Source organism: Copadichromis virginalis, linkage group LG13 (genome assembly GCF_057382275.1).
Source record: "Copadichromis virginalis isolate Kocher_CV1m ecotype Utaka linkage group LG13, C_Virginalis_male_GT1.1, whole genome shotgun sequence".
Classification (NCBI taxonomy): Eukaryota; Metazoa; Chordata; class Actinopteri; order Cichliformes; family Cichlidae; genus Copadichromis; species Copadichromis virginalis.
The window spans coordinates 23,144,122-23,162,905 of NC_140630.1; the positions used below are offsets into that span (position 1 = coordinate 23,144,122).

The 18,784-nt window shown below is 40.5% G+C and overlaps 1 protein-coding gene across 1 annotated transcript in view; it reads left to right on the top strand.

Moving 5' to 3' along the window:
* Nucleotides 1-16,890, top strand: part of kif16bb (kinesin family member 16Bb) — a 29,006-nt gene extending 12,116 nt beyond the window's left edge. The window contains 7 exon segments of the mRNA XM_085478094.1: nt 680-799; nt 918-963; nt 1,046-1,183; nt 3,896-3,975; nt 8,447-8,535; nt 13,860-13,953; nt 14,553-16,890. Of these exon segments, the coding sequence (XP_085334220.1) occupies nt 680-799; nt 918-963; nt 1,046-1,183; nt 3,896-3,975; nt 8,447-8,535; nt 13,860-13,953; nt 14,553-16,763 (2,778 nt within the window). The 3' untranslated portion in view covers nt 16,764-16,890.
* Nucleotides 16,891-18,784: the final 1,894 nt, after the last annotated feature.

Below are 18,784 nucleotides of genomic sequence, written 5' to 3' on the forward strand. Positions count from 1 at the left end.
ATTTAACTTCTGATTTATCTACAACTACAGAGCAGTAATGATCCATAAGTTAAATGTGGTGATTTCTTTAATGCTGTTCACTAATTGATTTGTGATTTTATTTATTTTTTATTTATTTATTTTACATTTGTGCCGACTCATGCAATGTTTTATGGTGGAAAAAAAATCTAAAATAAGCACAGGCATTCACTTTAGTGTGACCTTCCATACAACACTGCTTTGGGCAACACTGTAAATTGAAATGAAAGCAGTGGAGGTTTGCCATCTTCAAGTAACGGCAACATACTTTACAAGCTCTATAGTATTTTGATTGCCATGTACCACTAAAGGCAACAGCACATGTTATAACGTGTGTGTGTGTGTGTGTGTGTGTGTTGTGGGTGAGCAGTATTGCGTCTGTCGCACTCACTGATCACGATGTACAGTTTGACTCTCGCCATGATAATCTAAATGATTTATAGTGTCTCTCTTGCCGGTAGCCAATCTGCTGTTTCATGGTGACACATGGTTGGAATGCTGCAATTCTGCTTGGCCTTCAGGCAAGGAAGAGCAGTCATAAAGAATTCAGCTTTCTGCTGGTTGCCATTAAATGTCTGTCAGCATTTTTATTTTATATTGTATGCCACTCCAGCTACAGGCTATTAAATAAGCTTTTTGTCTTGTGGTATGTTCTCTGTAGGAGGAGACGGTGACTCTGAGGAAGGAGGGGAGTGGAGTGGTGTTGGATTGCTGTTTGCCTCACCTTATCGGTGTTGGTGAAGATCTGCAAAGCACTGGAATCGCCCTCTATTACTTGAAAGTGAATAGTTTATTTGAGCTTCATATTTATGCACTACTCTTGATTTAATCGGAAAGTGTCTCAATTATTTTGTCACACAATAACTTTTTGTGTATTTTTATGATCTTCTAATCTATAGGAAGGCAGAACCATAATTGGCAAAGCATCATGCACCCAAGATATTGGTGAGTTGGGGTTTTAACGACATGCTTCTTACTTCAGATTGGCAGCTGCTTTCTTATACTGACTTTCACAATTGTACTGTAGTGCTCCATGGGCCTGGGCTCCTCAGTGTGCATTGTGTGCTTGAGAACATTGCTGGGACTGTAACCCTGTTCCCTCAGGATGGTGCACTGTGCTTAGTCAATGGCTCTGTGGTCACCGATCCTTGCCAGCTGACTCAGGGTAAGCAGTTCTGTAATATTTAATGTAGAGATGGCACGATACCACTTTTTTTTATGTCCGATACCGATATCATAAATTTGGATATCTGCCGATACCGATATGAATCCGATATAGTGTTTTTTAATCAACAAAACTGTTTTTTAAATATCTTGCTGCATTTTGTATAAGTTCATACTCAAGTTTAAAACAACAACTACACTAAAGCTATTCTGTTATACCTGTATGCAAAAAAAAAAATATTTCATAGTTCAGCAATACTGATCAATCTAATAAACTTAAACCTACACCAGCCTCCCTATTCTGGTATTTTAAAGAGTACTTAGCATAAATATTAAGCAGCCTAACTAATAGGGTTCCAACTCCCAGCAACAACAAAATTAAATAAATAAAAAATAGGGAACCACCCCTCACGCTCCACCTCATGATGCTTAATCGACGTAACCAACCTTAATTTGATGCAGTGTGAAAAAAAAAATGCACAGAAATCAATTATTTTTCAAGAAATATTAAATAGATTCAACATCTTTCTTCAACAAAATTGCAGACTGCACAGATGGTACCTTCCCAAAGGAAAAAGTACTATAGCTTACTAGGGTATATATATTAGACTTAATAGTTACTATATACAGTAATGGACTTCTATTTATTTTGCATCAAATTAAAACTTTGGGTGTCAGATAATTATTTATTAAAAGCTAGACATTTTAAATGAGAATAAGAAAGAAAAGTATGTCTTTGTGCCCCCTTTTCCCTGTTAATGCCCTATCGGCCCCCCTGGCTAAACTTTGCTAGATCCGCCCCTGCACAGTTACCAGCGTCAGCTACGTAGAAAAAGATCCTGGAGTAGAAAGTAATAATAAATACATTCTAACAACAGCTGATCAAGCTTAAATGTGCTGCTGTTGTTCAGCCACTGGTTTCCTCTTTCTGGTGCAAAGTGGGCCAAAAGCAAACTAGAGACAGGACTCACGACAGAAAAGCCGATCAGCTGATCGTTAAGCAGTTTCATGATTGAAGTAGCAGCAGGAGAGGCAGTCGCTCCATATATCGTTTGTTAAGCTTAACGCAGGAATGCTTTACAAACATTCAGAGATGGACTTACACACTTGCTTTACTTCTCTCGGGATAACTTTGTCGGAGATGAAATGCCGGGTTGCTAGCGAAGCTCCAAATGCTATCCAGACCACCGACAGGTCCCGCATGCCACAGCCGCTCTATCACGTGATGCATACTGCTCCGACGTGCTAACGTTCTGAGGCGAGTTACGGCGTGTTGCAAGTTTTGTGAGGTGCTTTCGTGATATTTAATGGATCGGATTACATTTTTTATTTTTCTCCGATATCCGATCCAGTAATTTAGGTCAGTATCGGACCGATACCGATACGTAATATCGGATCGGTCCATCTCTAATTTAATGTACTCTTGACATTCTTTAATGAACACTGGTACTGGAAATCTATAAGAAAAAAGATTTCTCTCTCTCTCATTCATACATAATCCTTTGGCTTGTGGGAGCCAATACGACTTTCATCCATTTTGAATGCAGTTATATATGATCGCTGCATCACATCTTCAAATGAAATCCACTTTATCACCCCGGTTCTCCTACTGCCGTGCACTCGGGGCATGAGCGGATTCTGAACACAGCTCTCCATAGGGCAGATGCCATTTCTTTTACTAAACATTTTGAAGGGCGAGAGGCCCCGGACAAAGCTCCAGACAAAGCCCCAGGCCCTCCATTTAATTGGCAGATGGAGTTGATAGGGCCGACAGGTTTGAAGTGGGCCAGAACATTAACCTTTCAAAGGACAGAGGCAAGCCGGGCTGGAACTCTGGCCCCCCTGAGCCGGCACTTCTTGCCAGGGCTGGGAGCTTTCACCGTTTCCTGCTTCCACATCCCCGTTGCTTGGCTTTTGAGAGATAAAAACTTTAAACAGAGCCAGGCAGCACAGGGCCTGGCTATGTTAGTCTCTTTCATAAGCATTTCAATTTATCCAATATCCCCTTCAGAAATGGCTGCATCTGAACCTATTTTCTTGAACAAATGATAGTAATTTTCAGCCCAACAGCAGCTGGATTCCATCACAGGCCGCTCTCTCAGGTACTTTGTCACTCGTCAGAAGTCATTAGTAGAAGCAAGATTAGTAGTCGCTCTGCTGAGAGAGGAGAAGGAAAAGCGGGAGAGACCTCATGAAAATCTGTGGATATGGCCACATGAACGTGAGTCTGATATATATAAACCCCAATATCACTTCAATTCTATAGCTTTACAAGACTTCTCAAGTTTCCTTGGACCATTTTCTCTGGTAAATTATCGCCCTGGTCTTGTCCACTGCCAATCATGTTGGGGATTGTGTTCCTGATGGCAATTCATTAACTCACCAGACGAAACTGTGTGGGGGATTTTTGTGCTTTCAGTCGAGTTTCTCCAGTGTTCAGTGTAGATATGGGTCACTGCTATCCCACAACAAAGGGAAGATTCTCATGGCAACAGAAAAATTATGCAGACTGTGCCACACCTCCAAAGGTTTCCTGGCAGATTTGTCACCGGCATCTGTCATTGACTGTACCAGTTTTCCCTATGAATCACATCATATTATTTTTCTTTCTTTCTTTATTTTGGACACCAAATAGTAATGAAGTTCATAATGACTAGTTAATTGGTATTTTCCCATTTTCTTTTCATGTATTATCTCTTTGGGCTCCTTTTAGGTGCCATCATACAGTTGGGAAAAGGAGCCACACTCTGGTTTAACCAACCGACTGCTTCCCAACTTAGACTGAAATACCAGGTATGGTAAAATACTAAAAACCACCGCATGCAGAAAAGATCCCGAGTCTTCTACTACTAGACTTTTTCTAAAGTGTAGTGTCTCTGGGGAGTGCCTCAGCTGCATTTTCTGCTGGTAATGTTGTAAAAGCAAGTAAACATCGTGCTCTTTGTTGCCATAACTACCTGCTGTAATGCCTGCTACCTTTGACAAATATTACTCATATTGATATCATGTTCAAAATCTACATGAGAAAGTTCCACCACATCACCAGTGGGATCCATATGGCTTTGTTTTGATCAGAATATTAACTATGAGCTTTTCAGTTGGTGCAGGTTTTTGCTTGTTTATATAAAACTCTTTTTGTTTTTGAATAATTGGCTCATATCATGGACAATATGTTCCCAACTTTCTCACGCTAGAAAAGCCTCCTGCTGTTCCTGAAAGGAGGCCAGGTGCAGTGCCTTTCAAAGCTGGCTGCTATTCGTCCTTTTTGCAACAGCTTCCTCTTGGCTTTTAGTATTTTTAAAGAAGCATTGTGTGAAAGCACAAACTCCCTCACACTCTTGGATACTGCAGGCACTGTTTTCTCTGCAGTAATATATCAATGTAAAGCATTCCTGATTTAAAATCTATTGAAGGCATATTTTTAGTTGGTGATAAAATAAATGTAAGAAGACTTGGATACATTTCATCCAGTATTAAAGTAGAAAAAGTTGACGCTATTAATCAATTAAAAAGTTAACGAGGATTTACTCGACAACTGCAAGTCTGCCACAGCATTTGTTACTGTTCAAATTTATTACGGTTAATTCAACTGTAACTAAAAACTGAAACTGGGTGTGAAAAACATCTCAGTTAATGAAATAAAACCTAAACATTTTAACAATATGGCTTTAAGTCTCATTTATCCAAATGTTGTAATGTAAATGCAACATGCAGAATATACAAGTGCTCAGCTCTTATCCTCACTGTTCTGAACATTTTTAAACTGCATATAGCTACAGTCAGCAAATACTGATGCTAAATTAGTTTAAACTGAATGAAAAATAAATACCAGTAAATTAAAAACAACTCTAACATCAACACTGTGGCAACAAATAAATTGTCTTTTAAAATGACAGAGCAATCTCTCATTTACTTTTTATTTTCCATATATATTTAGTAGGGGTGCAACGATACACAAAATTCACGGTTCGGTTCGGTTCGATACTTTGGTGTCACGGTTCGATATTTTTTCGATACAAAAAAATGTTCATGCCTTTTTAATTTGTCATTTATTAAAATTATAAATATATATTTTAACTCAAAAGTACAGTTTTTAAATTTAACCCTAACCCTTGTGTGTTTTTTTTATTTTGACAGCGAATGCGCACCTGCGGACCACTTATGTGCAGCCCTGGTTTTTTAGCTCGTCATATTGCAGCCACAGAAATTATTTTGTCCATGAAACCATAAAGCTGCACTTTCTTTTTGCCTTATAGTCTGATTTGTCATAACTTCTCCGTTTTGTGGTAAGCTTTTCTTTGGCTGTCACTTCTTCACCCTGACCTGTCTTATTTGGCTCAGCAGAACTAAAATATATATCTGTCTGTGAAGGTTCTCAGTCACCCAGGTCATCGTAGTCAAATATATATCCTGCTGCTTTTACACACCGACTCACATAAGCTCAGCGATTCTCTGCGCGATCAACCTCTCACATGTTTAAGCTTGCTGCAGGAGATTTCACTTGTCATGTTTGCATAGTAAGCTAACGATTAATAAGACGATGTCAGAGGAATTGGTGCACAAATTATCATCACTCACAGATCAGTGCTGTCGCTCTCTATACACAGTTCGCACGATTGCAAAGTGAAAGCAAAAAAACAAGCGCAAATTCAAACGCGACTTCAATATGTCACATATTGACAGTGGCTCACCGATGCCAATGACATAATTACCCAGCTACATTTCTGAAAGAATGCAAAAGCATTGACATATATTTTTCCTTCCTACAATAGCCCGACGGGCAGGGAAGAGATAGATTTTGGTAGCCCGACTGAAAAAAATCGCTAGCCCCAGGATGTCGGGCTAGCGATATTGCAAGCCCTGTATCTGATTGAGGAATCACTCATCTTTGGAAAAGAGAGTTTATTACAGAGAAATGTCTCTTTCCAAAATAAAAGCTATACTATCCGCTTCTTCTGGGCTATATTCTCAGCAGCATAAGGAGAATCATGTGCTAACAGCTGTCTAAATGACTCGGCTAAAGTTAGTAGCATGCTTGTTGTTTTTGTCTTTGCACTAGGATGATGTCGGCGTAAATGTGCAGTCATATTCGTTGTGTTCCCACTAGTGCTTTCAGGTTAATCTCGTTGAAATGACCTTAACGCCACAACACGGCAAATCTCCGTTAACGAGCTACCGCCGATCGCCCCGTGCATGGGGCTAGACGGCCAACACGTTAACGAGCTAACTGCGCTAACACACTAGTTCCCACCCATGTAATTGAGCATTGCATGGCACATCCAACATACTGTTTTACTTTAGTCCATGACTCGCTTACCTTCAGGGTCATACGTCACATGAAAACCAAAATAATTCCAAACGCCAGATCTGAATGAGGGTGGGGGAGGTGCCCTGCGCTCTTCCTTCTGACGATGCTGTCTGTGTTGAGCGCTCAGTGGATCTGCGCTCGACAGTGCAGCCTAGGCGGAGTAGTCGAACGCAGATTCACTGAGCGCTCAACACAGACAGCATCGTCAGAAGGAAAGTTGATAAAATAAATTACAAATGTTGTATTGTTCGATACATATGCGTACCGAACCGAAAGCACTGTATCGAACGGTTCAATATCGATACGAATATTGTTGCACCCCTAATATTTAGAGCTATGCTGTGAAATGAACAGTGTACAATTAGCATTGAGTCCTTTTGACATTTTTGTCTTTTACATGGTAGCAGGCATTGGGATTTATTTTACACTGATCAACAGAAAAAACATCTGAAAATCTGAATCATTATGCTTGAGTTATTTCACTCATGTGGCCATTTGTAGCTAGAAGTTGAATGTGGAGTGCGTCCCGGTGTGTTACAGATTCTTGTTAAAATCCTGTATGGTGCAGCTGCTGCTGAGTAGGTTTCCAAGGTTCATCTATTCAAGATATGACAAAACGTCTTTGTCGCAGATTTACTCAAACCACCTCTAAAAGGAAAAGTAAGGTTAGTTATTTAAAAATGCGAATACAGTGTTTTACCTTCTCTATGTAAAATAAAGACTATTCTCTGTGAGCCTCTATATGAGAAACACTAGGGGAGCATGTTAACAAAAGGAGCTCTGAAACCATTAGATGACGCTGAGAGACTGTAATGTTGCTTGGCTGCTCACTACTCAAAGCTTTATAGCACAGTGAAATCATGTCATGACACTGAGTGGACATTTTCAGACCTAGTCTCCAAGAAGATCATAATGTTGCACTTGGCTACACACAAGTGTTGAAAATGTAACTAAAGCATACACGTATTCCACAACTTCTCTCTCAACGTTTGTGTTTAAATGTCACATTTTTGGTTTTGGACAGTTAAAGAAATGTCAGATGCGGTCCACCTTAATGTAGTGGAAAGGTGGACGAGGGCTGAGTTTCTCAGGCTGTCCATGGAGCACTTAAGGCACCATACACTGAGCCTCTTTAACATTGAAAACTATATTTGTAGCTTGGTGTTTTCAGCCAAATAAACTGGGGGATGAATAATTTTATAAGCGTGATTGATTATCAACCCTGGTGCTTTGCACTTCGAATGAAATTAGTACAATGTTAATGTTGCTAAAATGATCACACTAAGAAATTGGAACTTTTATTAAAGTATCAGTGCTCAGTAAAGTTACGAGATGAAAAAAAAGAACTTTGTCAGTGAATGGACTGTCAAGCCTGCAACTTTGAGCACCCTGTGCTTTATAGCATTTCATGTTGTAAAATTGATTCACACACCATTTTAGACAGAGTTGTACTTCTGGCTTTTGACAGCTCTCTGCTCTTTGCATTATTGAAAGCGGCACGCTATTACAGCCAAGTAAAGCACCGGCATCCAGGCCCCACTGTGGTTCCAAGGAGACTCTTTAACATTCATTTTTAACATCTCTTCTAAATGAGATGTTCTCAAGAGTTTCACTTTCGCTTAGTCTGAATATGTGCTAGCACATCTAGACTGTAGCCTGTATCTGTTGTGTAAAAAAAAATATTTTAAAGTGTTCTGTCTGAATATTAATACAGTTTTACTAAATATGGAAATTGTATTGAAGAATGAAATACTTTACGTACTACCACTTTATTTTAGCCATGTGCGATGGATTCATACGGTATTTTTCTATTACCTGTTTAGACATTTCTGCAAACACTAAAAATGAAGACGCATCAACTAAACCTCTGGTCAAATGCAAATGTAACATAGGCAGCTGTCACTTGTTTCTTATACCGAGGCAGATTTCAGTGCTGTGTCATTCTGTTGTCTGCAGAGTGGATTGCCATCTGTGTTCAGCCCATCTGTGACCGACTCGTCCAACTCTACTGAGAATTTGTCCAAGGCGATGGTGCAAAATCGATGGTAAGACATATGCAGACATGTGTAATGGCTCTCTGCACTTTGTGAGCCCAGCATAACTGCATTCATTCCACCTCAATCTCCGCAACGTGCCTGCTTATTGAGCAGCATTCGTTGGGCACACAGACCAAATCAAAGCCATAAATCATGGCACCATTTCTGTGAGGAGAGGTGGGAACATACAAAAAGCCATTCTGTAGTGCTTATTGCTGAGCCCATGGAAATCGGAGCAGGCAGCTCTCCTACAACCAAGGGCATGTCCGAGAATGGCACCTTGTTCACTAGGTAGTGACCTGCCCAGTGTCCCATTTTCAAAATTACTGCAACACACTTAAAGTTCAGCTCCCCTGAAAATTCCCACAATACAGTTAAAAAAAATTAAAAAAATAAAAAAAGTGGGGGGGGGGGTTTACTAATGTTCATTAGTAGTTATGCAGTTTCCCTTGTTTTACTCCATCTGCAGCAGATTCTTCTCTTTTTAGGCCTTTCCCCCCCCCACTTTCCTCTCTGTATCATCAGTAATGAATGATCCAAGGGGTGTTTGATTTATCTATTTTTAAAGTACAGTTCACTTGCTTCAAACCGTTCTGTCTTCTATCACATTTTTGGCATTTATTGGTATTTGATTTGTGAATTTGGTAGAGTAAAGACTGTTTTAATGAGCAGCAGTGATGCAAAATAGCAGCCTCTTTTCTAATTTTGAATAGCTAACCAGGTTTGAGGTTTGACTATATGCCAACAAAAAAAATAAGGTACTTGCACTGCAGCCCCCCCCCCCCTTTTTTTTTTTTTTTTCTTTTTTTCTTTTTTTAAAACAATAGCGTACCATGATGTTTATCAGCGTTTGGTAAGGTGAAATCTTCATGCCCTGCCACTCCTTTGAAATTGTGAGTGTTGATTGATGCCAGTGTCTCAGTGTTCAGTGAATTAATGTCCAAAATCTTATTCACCACCTACTAACACTCTGAGCGTTTTGAGAGACATCCCTGGTCTCATGATCTTCTAACCCTGATGTTTTACAGCATGTGGAGCTGTCTGACACATAATTTCCTTCACACCGCAGTATCCCCATCCTACTCATGTGATTAATACTGCTTTCAGTCTGACACCTGCTTCCCGATCCACTGGTCTGGTGATGTTTGATTTAGATATGAAAGGGTGAATACACATGTATATGGGTTACTACACGGCTTATGTTGGCGGAATAGTGTCTTCATTATCCTACATCAGAAACTTGGTCTGTTGCTAAAGGGAGAAAGGAAGTCAGTCGTGGTGAGTGGTGGAGATAGATTGTCAGTGTTCATAGCAGATCAGAGAGAGACTGTCGACAGAAGGAAAAACTCATGCAATGCATATGAGGCACATTGCAAAATAAACTTTGGTTATTGGGTTCTGCTCTGGGTGTCAATTAACACACATCATAAAATATTAAATGATGTATTCATTGTATTTAACATCGCCTCCTCTCACCTGGCAAAGTGCCCATATGCACTGTTTGAGCATAATGGTTCAGTGAAGGACTTTTTCGCTTTGTATTCAGATATGTGTTCAATCTTTTTTTCTACTTATTTGCATAGCAGAATCTCCCTCGCAGCAAGGACAGAATGGATCTCACTTTACTGAGTCATTTTGGAAATGATCCTGAACAATAAATAAGAGCAAATCATTTAAATTCAAATGCTGGCTTTGGAGATCTGTTGGGGTCTGGGAATGACAAAAGCCATCAGTGAAAGGACTCGCAGCTACTAGGGGAGGTGCTCTGTTGCACCAAAAGCAACCTGCCTGTTCAGTGGGGTTGCACACTTTTGAGAGCGCTAATAATTTGGGCAGGAAGAGGCTTAATGCATCATCACAAATCGTTTTGTTTTCCTCACCTGGCTTTGCCTCCAAGAATAAGGTAAAATCACCTCTCCAGATGTTGTGACAAATCTGCATAATAACATTTCAAACTCAGTCCTTTCATTGATATCGAATTCCTAATTGAATATGATACAAAATTAGATGACTTTGTAGCCAGTTCAGATGTTTGAAGACTAAAATTACTCGCGGGTTTTTAAAAAACAGCAAAAATGCAAAATCTCTCTTCACTAGCCTTTTCAGGGATTTGGAATAAATATTAGAGGACAATATGAAATGTGCATTTGGAAGGCATGTACACTCTTTGCGCTTTCAGATTTGTCTTTAAAAACGGTCTAATTAAATTTTCCCTGTTAATCAATCTACACATGATTCTGCACAATGTCAAAGCAAGAACTGTTCATGTGTTTTTATAATTTAAGAAATACTGAAAATATTTAATTTACAGGGTTATTCAGATCCTTTGGGCTTTGATTCATCCTCCTACCAGCAGTCCTTGAGATGCTTTTACAATTTAGAGTCCATTTGTGCCTGATTGTATTCATCGGACATGAAAGGTTTTTATGAAAGATCTCACATTTGATGGTTTAGGTCTTAAGTTTTAGGGCAAACTGGGATACAAGGTCAAAGTATACACCTAAATCTTGTGTAAAGGCACAGAACAGGCTATAACAAGCTGTAGTATTTATTATTCTCCAGTGGAAGAAGTTTAAAACCACTAGTTTGTCTTGGCCAACCAGGCAAGTGGGGTAATGTGGGACAAATGTGCTTGGTTAGACAAGCAGCCAGGAAGACGGTGGTCACAGTGAATGTTTCAGAGTTTGTATGGAGACCACTGTCATTGCATCACTTCACCAATCAGTCCTTTATGGTAGAGATGGAGAACTTGGTCCTAACTGAAAGGAACGTAACAGCCTGTTGTGAGGTAAAATACAGCCGAATGCCACGAGAACCAAAGTCCTTACTCACCATCTATTATGGGGCCAACTGTTTATAATCTAACAAAATGGCAAAATACAGCCGAGAAAAACCAAGTGTCAGTGGAGTCTAGTAGCCCACACAACAAAGGAAGGATATAATACGGTAGTCACACAAAGATGGTTATCAGTGGTAGGTCTGTACAGCTGTAGAATATTAAGGCACTTTATGATTATGTGTGCACTTTAACATTGTGGTCAGCTAAGACTGGGAAAGTGCTATATAAATGCTGACTATAATAGACTTATTAAGATGTCATTAAGACCTGAGGTGAAGGGAGTAATTATGGTTGCTTATTCTGTTAAATGACTGGGTGTAAAACCATTTTAGCCTTATTCTTTCATCTGCAGTTGTGGCAGTATTAAGTATCAAGAGCAATTAAAGAGAAAAACAAAAATAGAATTTATAACTGTAAGCAGGCTAAGCTGTTTCACTAGGAATGGTGATGTTATGAGTTTGGTCCGTATGTGATATCGTTCTTGTTTGTCTCTTCTCAAAACCAATTTGTTCTGAAGCAGATAAGGCCTGCAGCATAAGTTACCCTGCTGTACCCCTGTTAGCACAATGGTAACTTAGTGTACCGAAAACCTGTGGTTGTGATTTATTTATTTTTTTATTTATTTTTTTATTCTCTCCCCCCCCCCCCTTGCTAAACCCCAAATCCTTTGTAGTACAGGCTTCTGAACTGGTGATTCTCATCCAGTCACACTGAACTTGAAAGATTCGGGAGAGATGAACGAGTCTTTCAAACTAAAGGTGTGTCAGTATGCATAACGCTCATAGCTTTGTGTGTGGATTATTGAAGAAAAATGGACTGTATCCATGTGAAGATGTAGAAAAACTCAAAGCGTCTGAGAACTTTCCAAATGCACTATAAATGTCATGACTTGAGCTTTCAGTATGTAGACATAAGATGGATATTCCTAGGAGAGGCAGGAAAAGGGCCATGTTGCCTGTAGAGGCCAGGTCATATGCTTTCATATTGTGTATAAATCTATGCCCATAAGACTCACTTCTTCCCTTGTAAAAGGGACCCCACTGTGTTTGATTCATACTTTATTAAATGGACTGCGTAGCAGAGCCACAATTTTGAAGTCCAAGTTGAAATGCAGCCATTTCAAACCCAGAAAGTCTGGACTGTGAGCGCTTCCAGCGATGGAACCAGCCAACTGGTGTTTGACCCGAAACAACATTTAATGGCCCCCTATGCTCTGAAAGTCCCTTATCTGACAACCCTCTCAGTATCCTCCATCTCTGGTCAGAAGGCCAAGTGCCAGCGTTTTTCTCTCTTCCATTTTTGACCGCTGACAAGCTGCTATTACGAGCTTACATCACCTGAAATGGTATAATTTCACTGGTTAAAGTTCCTCACTTTGGGAGCTCCTGTGTAACTTAACACTTGTCTAGCTCTGAATGTCAGTCTTTTTATTCTTTGTTCTTCTGTTCACTTTAAGTCATTAAGTCAACAATGAACATCTTTTAAAAATGGCCGCACAATGTATTTTTACCTAGATTATACTATGAGATCTGATGCAGGGTGCACGTCAACTGACCTAGGACTTCGTATATCACAATTCATAAAATCTGTGGTGGTGTCTGTATGACTACGTGGGTGGAAACAGAGCTTAGCCTGTGGGTTGGATAGCAGCAGGTCCAGGAAAACAGTGGGGAACGCAATCAACACAAGGATTAGGAGGCCATGGAGGAACAGAGGGAAACAACAGGGAGGCAAACTGTACTTTGTGGTGGTGTTAATGAATCAGTTTCTGTGTACCGATTTTATGAAGCCATGTCACAGAACTCTGAGCCTCTGCATGTGAGCTACAATTTGTGAACAGCAGGAAACACTGATTGCAAAAATGTGGTCAGCTTGGGAATCCCAGTACCTGTTTTCTCTTTTTTTCTTTCCTTTGGTGAGCAAACATCGCAGAGTACAGGACATCCTCTCTACTGATCCTCAGGATCTGCAAAAATCCTTTAATCATCAGCAGGACCTGCACTGTGTCCCTCTTGTTGATGCTGTCAATGCTTTACTGCTCCCGCTTGCACCCTTCATCAACCTGCTGCTTATATACAAATCTCAGCCAAAGCCAATGTTTACTGTCAGAAGTCTTTCTCAGCTGTATATTTGGTTTCTGCTCCTCCCTCTGGAGTGCTGAGTATTGTATGTAAATCCTCAAATCAACATGCACAGATTCTATTTAATTTCACAGCTAGTCGAGTGGCTCTAATCTCATCCAGCCATTTGGGCTGTTTGCTTTTCAAATCTAATGGATGAGTTTTGTGAGGATAGGGTCGGGAGGGTATTGCAGCCTTGTCTTTTCTATGCAAGCTGATGTCTCCAGTGTGACACTACAGCAAATAATTAAATTGCTTCTTGAAAACAAAGACCCTAGCAACACATATAAGCATATAACTGCAGCTGTATTGTGCTCCCACATCCTCCCATTGACACAGTTTTTGAATATTGTTTATGCTTGCTGTCTCTTCAGCCAACACATCCATCCGGCTAAAAATGCAGAAGTAATGTCCAAAGCCTCAAGCATCTGTCTTGCCCCTACCCCAGCAAGAACGTTTGCGACTACAGTATGTATGCATATTTTTATATTTATTTATTTTTTTTGTGCAGTTGCCAAAAAGAAAATCAAACTTAAGATAATGGAGGGATTTAGTCATAAAGCCGCTGCTGATTTCTGCATGGAATTAGATATGACTTAGTTGTTTTGTTGTTTGTTTAAGGAAATGTATTAAAGCTAAAACACAGTGTGCCAATAGTGAGACTTGGATTTGCAGTTTTTGTTTAATGCAGTGCTATATCGTCGCTGTACAACTGAAGTTCTAGTCCCTTTTTAGTGTCAGAGCAAATGTCAATATCCACCCCCTCTCCAGCCAGGCTTAATATAGATTTTTATAGACTTTCTCTTGCTTTTTTTATTATGCACATATTTAATGCCTATTAAACTTTCCTTTAGAGGTTTCAAAGAAAATGACACTCATTTCGTGAAAGCATTTTGCAATGAGAGTACACTTGTTCTATATTTGCTTCTTAATGCGGTGTTCTTCAGTTTGTTTTCCTATGCATGTCTCGATTCAGATATAAATGAATACACATGTTTTAAGGAGAGTTTATTGAAAGTCATTTTTAAAAATGTCCTTTTGTTTTCCACATACTCAATGTAAACTAGGACACTGGGCTACCTAGAAGGCGTTTCATCTCACACGGTAGTTTTGAATCGGATGGAGAGAACCTGCAGAATGGCGTAAGCGCCAGGGATGGCCAGGAGCGGGACTTGTGTCATAAATCAGGGCCTGGGCTCAGGTCTGAGAGGAAAGCTCAAAGTGGGACTGAAGTTGCAAGCTGTAAGGGAGAAGAGGGCTGGTCAGGGGATGCCAACCTCCAGCAGACAAGTGTCCTGGGCCTGGGTGATGGATGTGGCACAAAGCCAGAGGGAAATGCTAATGAGATCCAAGATGATGGCACTGACTGCTACAAGGGGAGACCTCGCTCTGGTGGGAGCTCATTAAGTGGCATGTCCCACCTGCAGAGCAGCAGAGGAACCAGCTCCATGTCTATCCTCCCACAGAGCAACACTCATTCTCAGCTTGACACAAAGCCTCTTGACAGTCACACAGGCTTTTGTCCACCCAAAGAAACCACCATCACGAAGGAGTGTAGCTGTGGAGAGATGGATGAATCTGAAAATTTAGAGAAGATCCCTGGAGTGTGTGCGACAAAGGCTGCAGCAGCTGCAGTTCAGAATCTGAAGCTGAGCTCTTTGTTCAGCAGAGTTTTTTGGATTGTCCAGGATGCAGGACGTCTGCTTTGGAGCTCTTCCACTGTATTGCAGCAAGTCACAGAATTCAGATTTCAACCTGTTGGGGCTCGTTGGTCAAACAATTTTATCTCTCTGGTAAGAGAAAGCAGTGTTCTGTCTATTTTAAGGGACAGCCATGTCTTCTCCACATTTAGAAGCAGCTTTATCTTCTCTCTATTAAAGGACAGTCACATTTTTTCATTGGTGAAAGAGCTGCCTCTCATACAGCAGGTCCAGATGGATATAATTCAACTCCTTCAGTCTGAGGAGGCTGCTCAGATGATTCAAGGCTGCATTAATCCTGAAAACGCACAACTCCCTGTCCCGACACCAACACAAACCCTGAGTAAGGCTGATGAATTGCCAAATGATGTACAGCTTGTCTCAGGGGATATCTTGAAAAGGAATGAAAGTATGTGGGATATGGAGTCAACACGAAACATGGTTGATGGTAATGTGAAACAAGGAGATGAACTTATTACAAAGCGGTTGCAACTGAAGCACAGCAGTGTGAAAGAGGTTACCTGTGAACTTAAAAACTCAAAAACAGTTCAAATTTTCATTCAAACGTTGATAAAATTTCCTGATTCCCTTGCAAACCTGCAAAATCTGCCACCCCAAAGCATGATGGACCATCTACAGTCTGTCATCTCCACTTCAGGCCTCCCAACTCAGAAGATTCTTACTCTCTACTGGCTGAACGTAGCTAAATGCAACAAACCAGAGCCGCAGTCTGCCCTCTTGATCCTGATGGAATCTGCGCTTTACACACTAACCTCTGAATCTGGTCTCTTAGTTTTGTTCCATCACCTCCCTTTGTGTCAGTTGAAGGACATTCAGATAGGCCTAGCAGGCCAAAGTCTGCGTTTGATAAGTGCTACAGAAGAAAGCGTCCTTGTTGTCTATACCTACAGTCAAAAGCATACTCAGTTGTTGTGTAGGGCCATACTTAATATCATCTGCCCTGGGGACTGCAGGGTACCTCGGCACCCACTGCTGCATGGAAACTTAGCAGAGATGTCTTTAGGCTGGTGGGTCAGTGTACCTGAGCTGCTGCTGGATGCTGGTTTAAGGGTTTGCTGTCAATTTCAGAAGAGTCTTGCCGATCTGATATACCTTCTTCATTGTAATATGAATCACGAAACCACTCTGGGAGAGGTGCAGCTGAAACTTTACACAAGTGTAGCAGTGCATATCAGTCCTAGTACCCACAGTAAGCACGTGGCTCAGTTTTTACTTACAGATACACACCTCGGTCTGGTACGAGAGGATGCTGTCTGTCACTCACTTTCACACTCTGTCACCACAGCTCCCTGCCGTCCCCACTTCCACGGCTTAACTCTTCGGTGGTGCTCGGATGTTCGCTGCATACTGGTGCACGACGAAAACGAGAACCGGCCTGTCAGGCTGGATGTAATCTTTGCAAAAGCACAGGGCAGGGGTCACCCTGAAAGCGTGACTAAGGCAGCTACCCTGAGTGCACATGCTTTAAATTCATCTCCGCATGCAGAAGTGTGGAAATTAACTTTCAGTTGCTCCGCTGAGGCCGCCCGCCTGATTAATCACTTGTCAAATGTCTGATCAAGGACTGAACGGCCAGTAATGAACAGCCCAGCTTGAAAACTCACTCACAGGGAGCAAAAGTGCATCCCAAGCAGATAGTGCAAAGAATCATTTTTTTCGCTATGAAATTATAATGAAAATTTGAAGTTTGCTTTTTTAAATTTTGTGATATTAATGTTGCGTGACTTTGGCACTTGGAAGATTTTATCTTTAAAACGCTTGAATTTCTTTGTTCTTGCATTGATGTCTTTAGAAAATAGTTTGAAGGTCTAGCACTGAAGATCAAAGAAGTGTGCTTAGCAGTTTCATTTGTTTTAATAGACATTGTAATGTTTTTGAAGCCTTTTTAAATGTCTCATGTGACCAAATTCTTAAGGTGACTTGCATTGTTTGTGTATTTATTATTAATTTTCAAAATTCTAATATTTTAAATTTTTCAATAAATCCCTGCATATGTTAAAGTAAAATCGGAGTTTGTTTTTTTTTACCACTTAAAATGCAGATGAGCTCTGATGGTTGAGACTTGAAATGCAGACAGCAAAAATAGCTTGATGCATTTTATTGCTTCCTTTAAAGTCTGTCATTTTGTCTTCCTATCATCTCTTTTTGGCTCTTTTTGACTCATTTTCACTTTCGGCCCAGTCTCTTTACTTTGCATAAACCTGTGCCCCCACTGGATGTAAGAGTCTCCACTGCAACTGAGCAATCGGTTTCTGAGGTCAAGTTGTATTTGTACTACCTGTACAATTGGTCAATGGTTTTACTTCTGCCAGTCAACACTGTGCACTTGATGACAAGCCTTAGAAGAACTAAAATTACAGATGGGTTGCTCATGCTGTTTCTCCGGGAAAGAACTCGAGTTTAAATCACATTTCAAGGGTTAAAACCAAAGATTGTGCTCCTTTTCTTGACTGAGTGACCCCATCCAAGAAGGAAAATTGCAGGGGCAATATAGTGCAATCAATCCCCTTGTCTGCTCCAGCATGAATGATGGAGATTTGGGCTCGACTCAAACTCCTCACACCTTGTAGCAAAGCGGATTGGACCAGAATGAAAGCTCGGGGATGACTAGTTTACATTAAACTGCAAATTGAGACTTTCCTCTTTCCTCTCTTAATAAATTCTGCCAAAATCTGATAACGGCTTTAAAATAAATTCTCCATCCAGTATCACATAACACTTATTATTAAAATTTGGGGAACTGTACTCATTATTGTGCTTTTCCATGTTTAATGTGGGCTGGTTTCCTCCTCGCAGCATTTGGCTGACATCTGAATAACCTTGCATCTGTATTGTGCAGGATGCCTCTTTTGGTTTTCATGTAATTCTTCAGGATTGACAGTTGAGAGGCAAGTTGCATCTGGATAAATTTTCTTTTTTTAATCACGTATTTTTCTGTTAATCATGAAACACGGCTAATCTATCGCTGCGTGTTTGTCTATCAATGGACAGGAGCGCTTGTTGTGCACAGCCTGGTTAAAGGAAGCACTCACTCTGACAGCTGATACTTTCCCACTGACAGGCTTTGAATGTCTAGTGATTATAGTGTGATGTCCTACTGGGTTCTCCGGCCTTAAAACGCACCACGATTGACGGCACATAACAGTGTAATTTGTTTACCACCTCCTTTAGAATCATGAGAACGTGACCTATAGGCAGTTTGGACACTGCTTAGCTGTAACGGGCTAAATCTTTAAGGCTATTTTGATCTTTCCAGCCCCACAGTAGCCCCAGTAGTTCGATTGAGTTGTTTTGTTTTTCAGATTTTGGAGACTCGTTTTTACCCTACTGCATGGTGCTAAATTGGTCCTGAGGATGTTTATATAATTTTTTTAATAATTAAATTTGTTTCTCTCTGACAAACTACCCCCATCTCCTTTAGTTTCTGTTGCCTGGAGAGTCTGTTTCCCACTTACAAATTAGGATACTCTTGAATAAGAAAACATCTTGTTAAGCCAATAAACAATCTGTTGGAGAAGCTGGTTTGCAGATTTAACCTGGTATTAACAGCGTGCCTTTGGAAAACAGGCTAACAGATC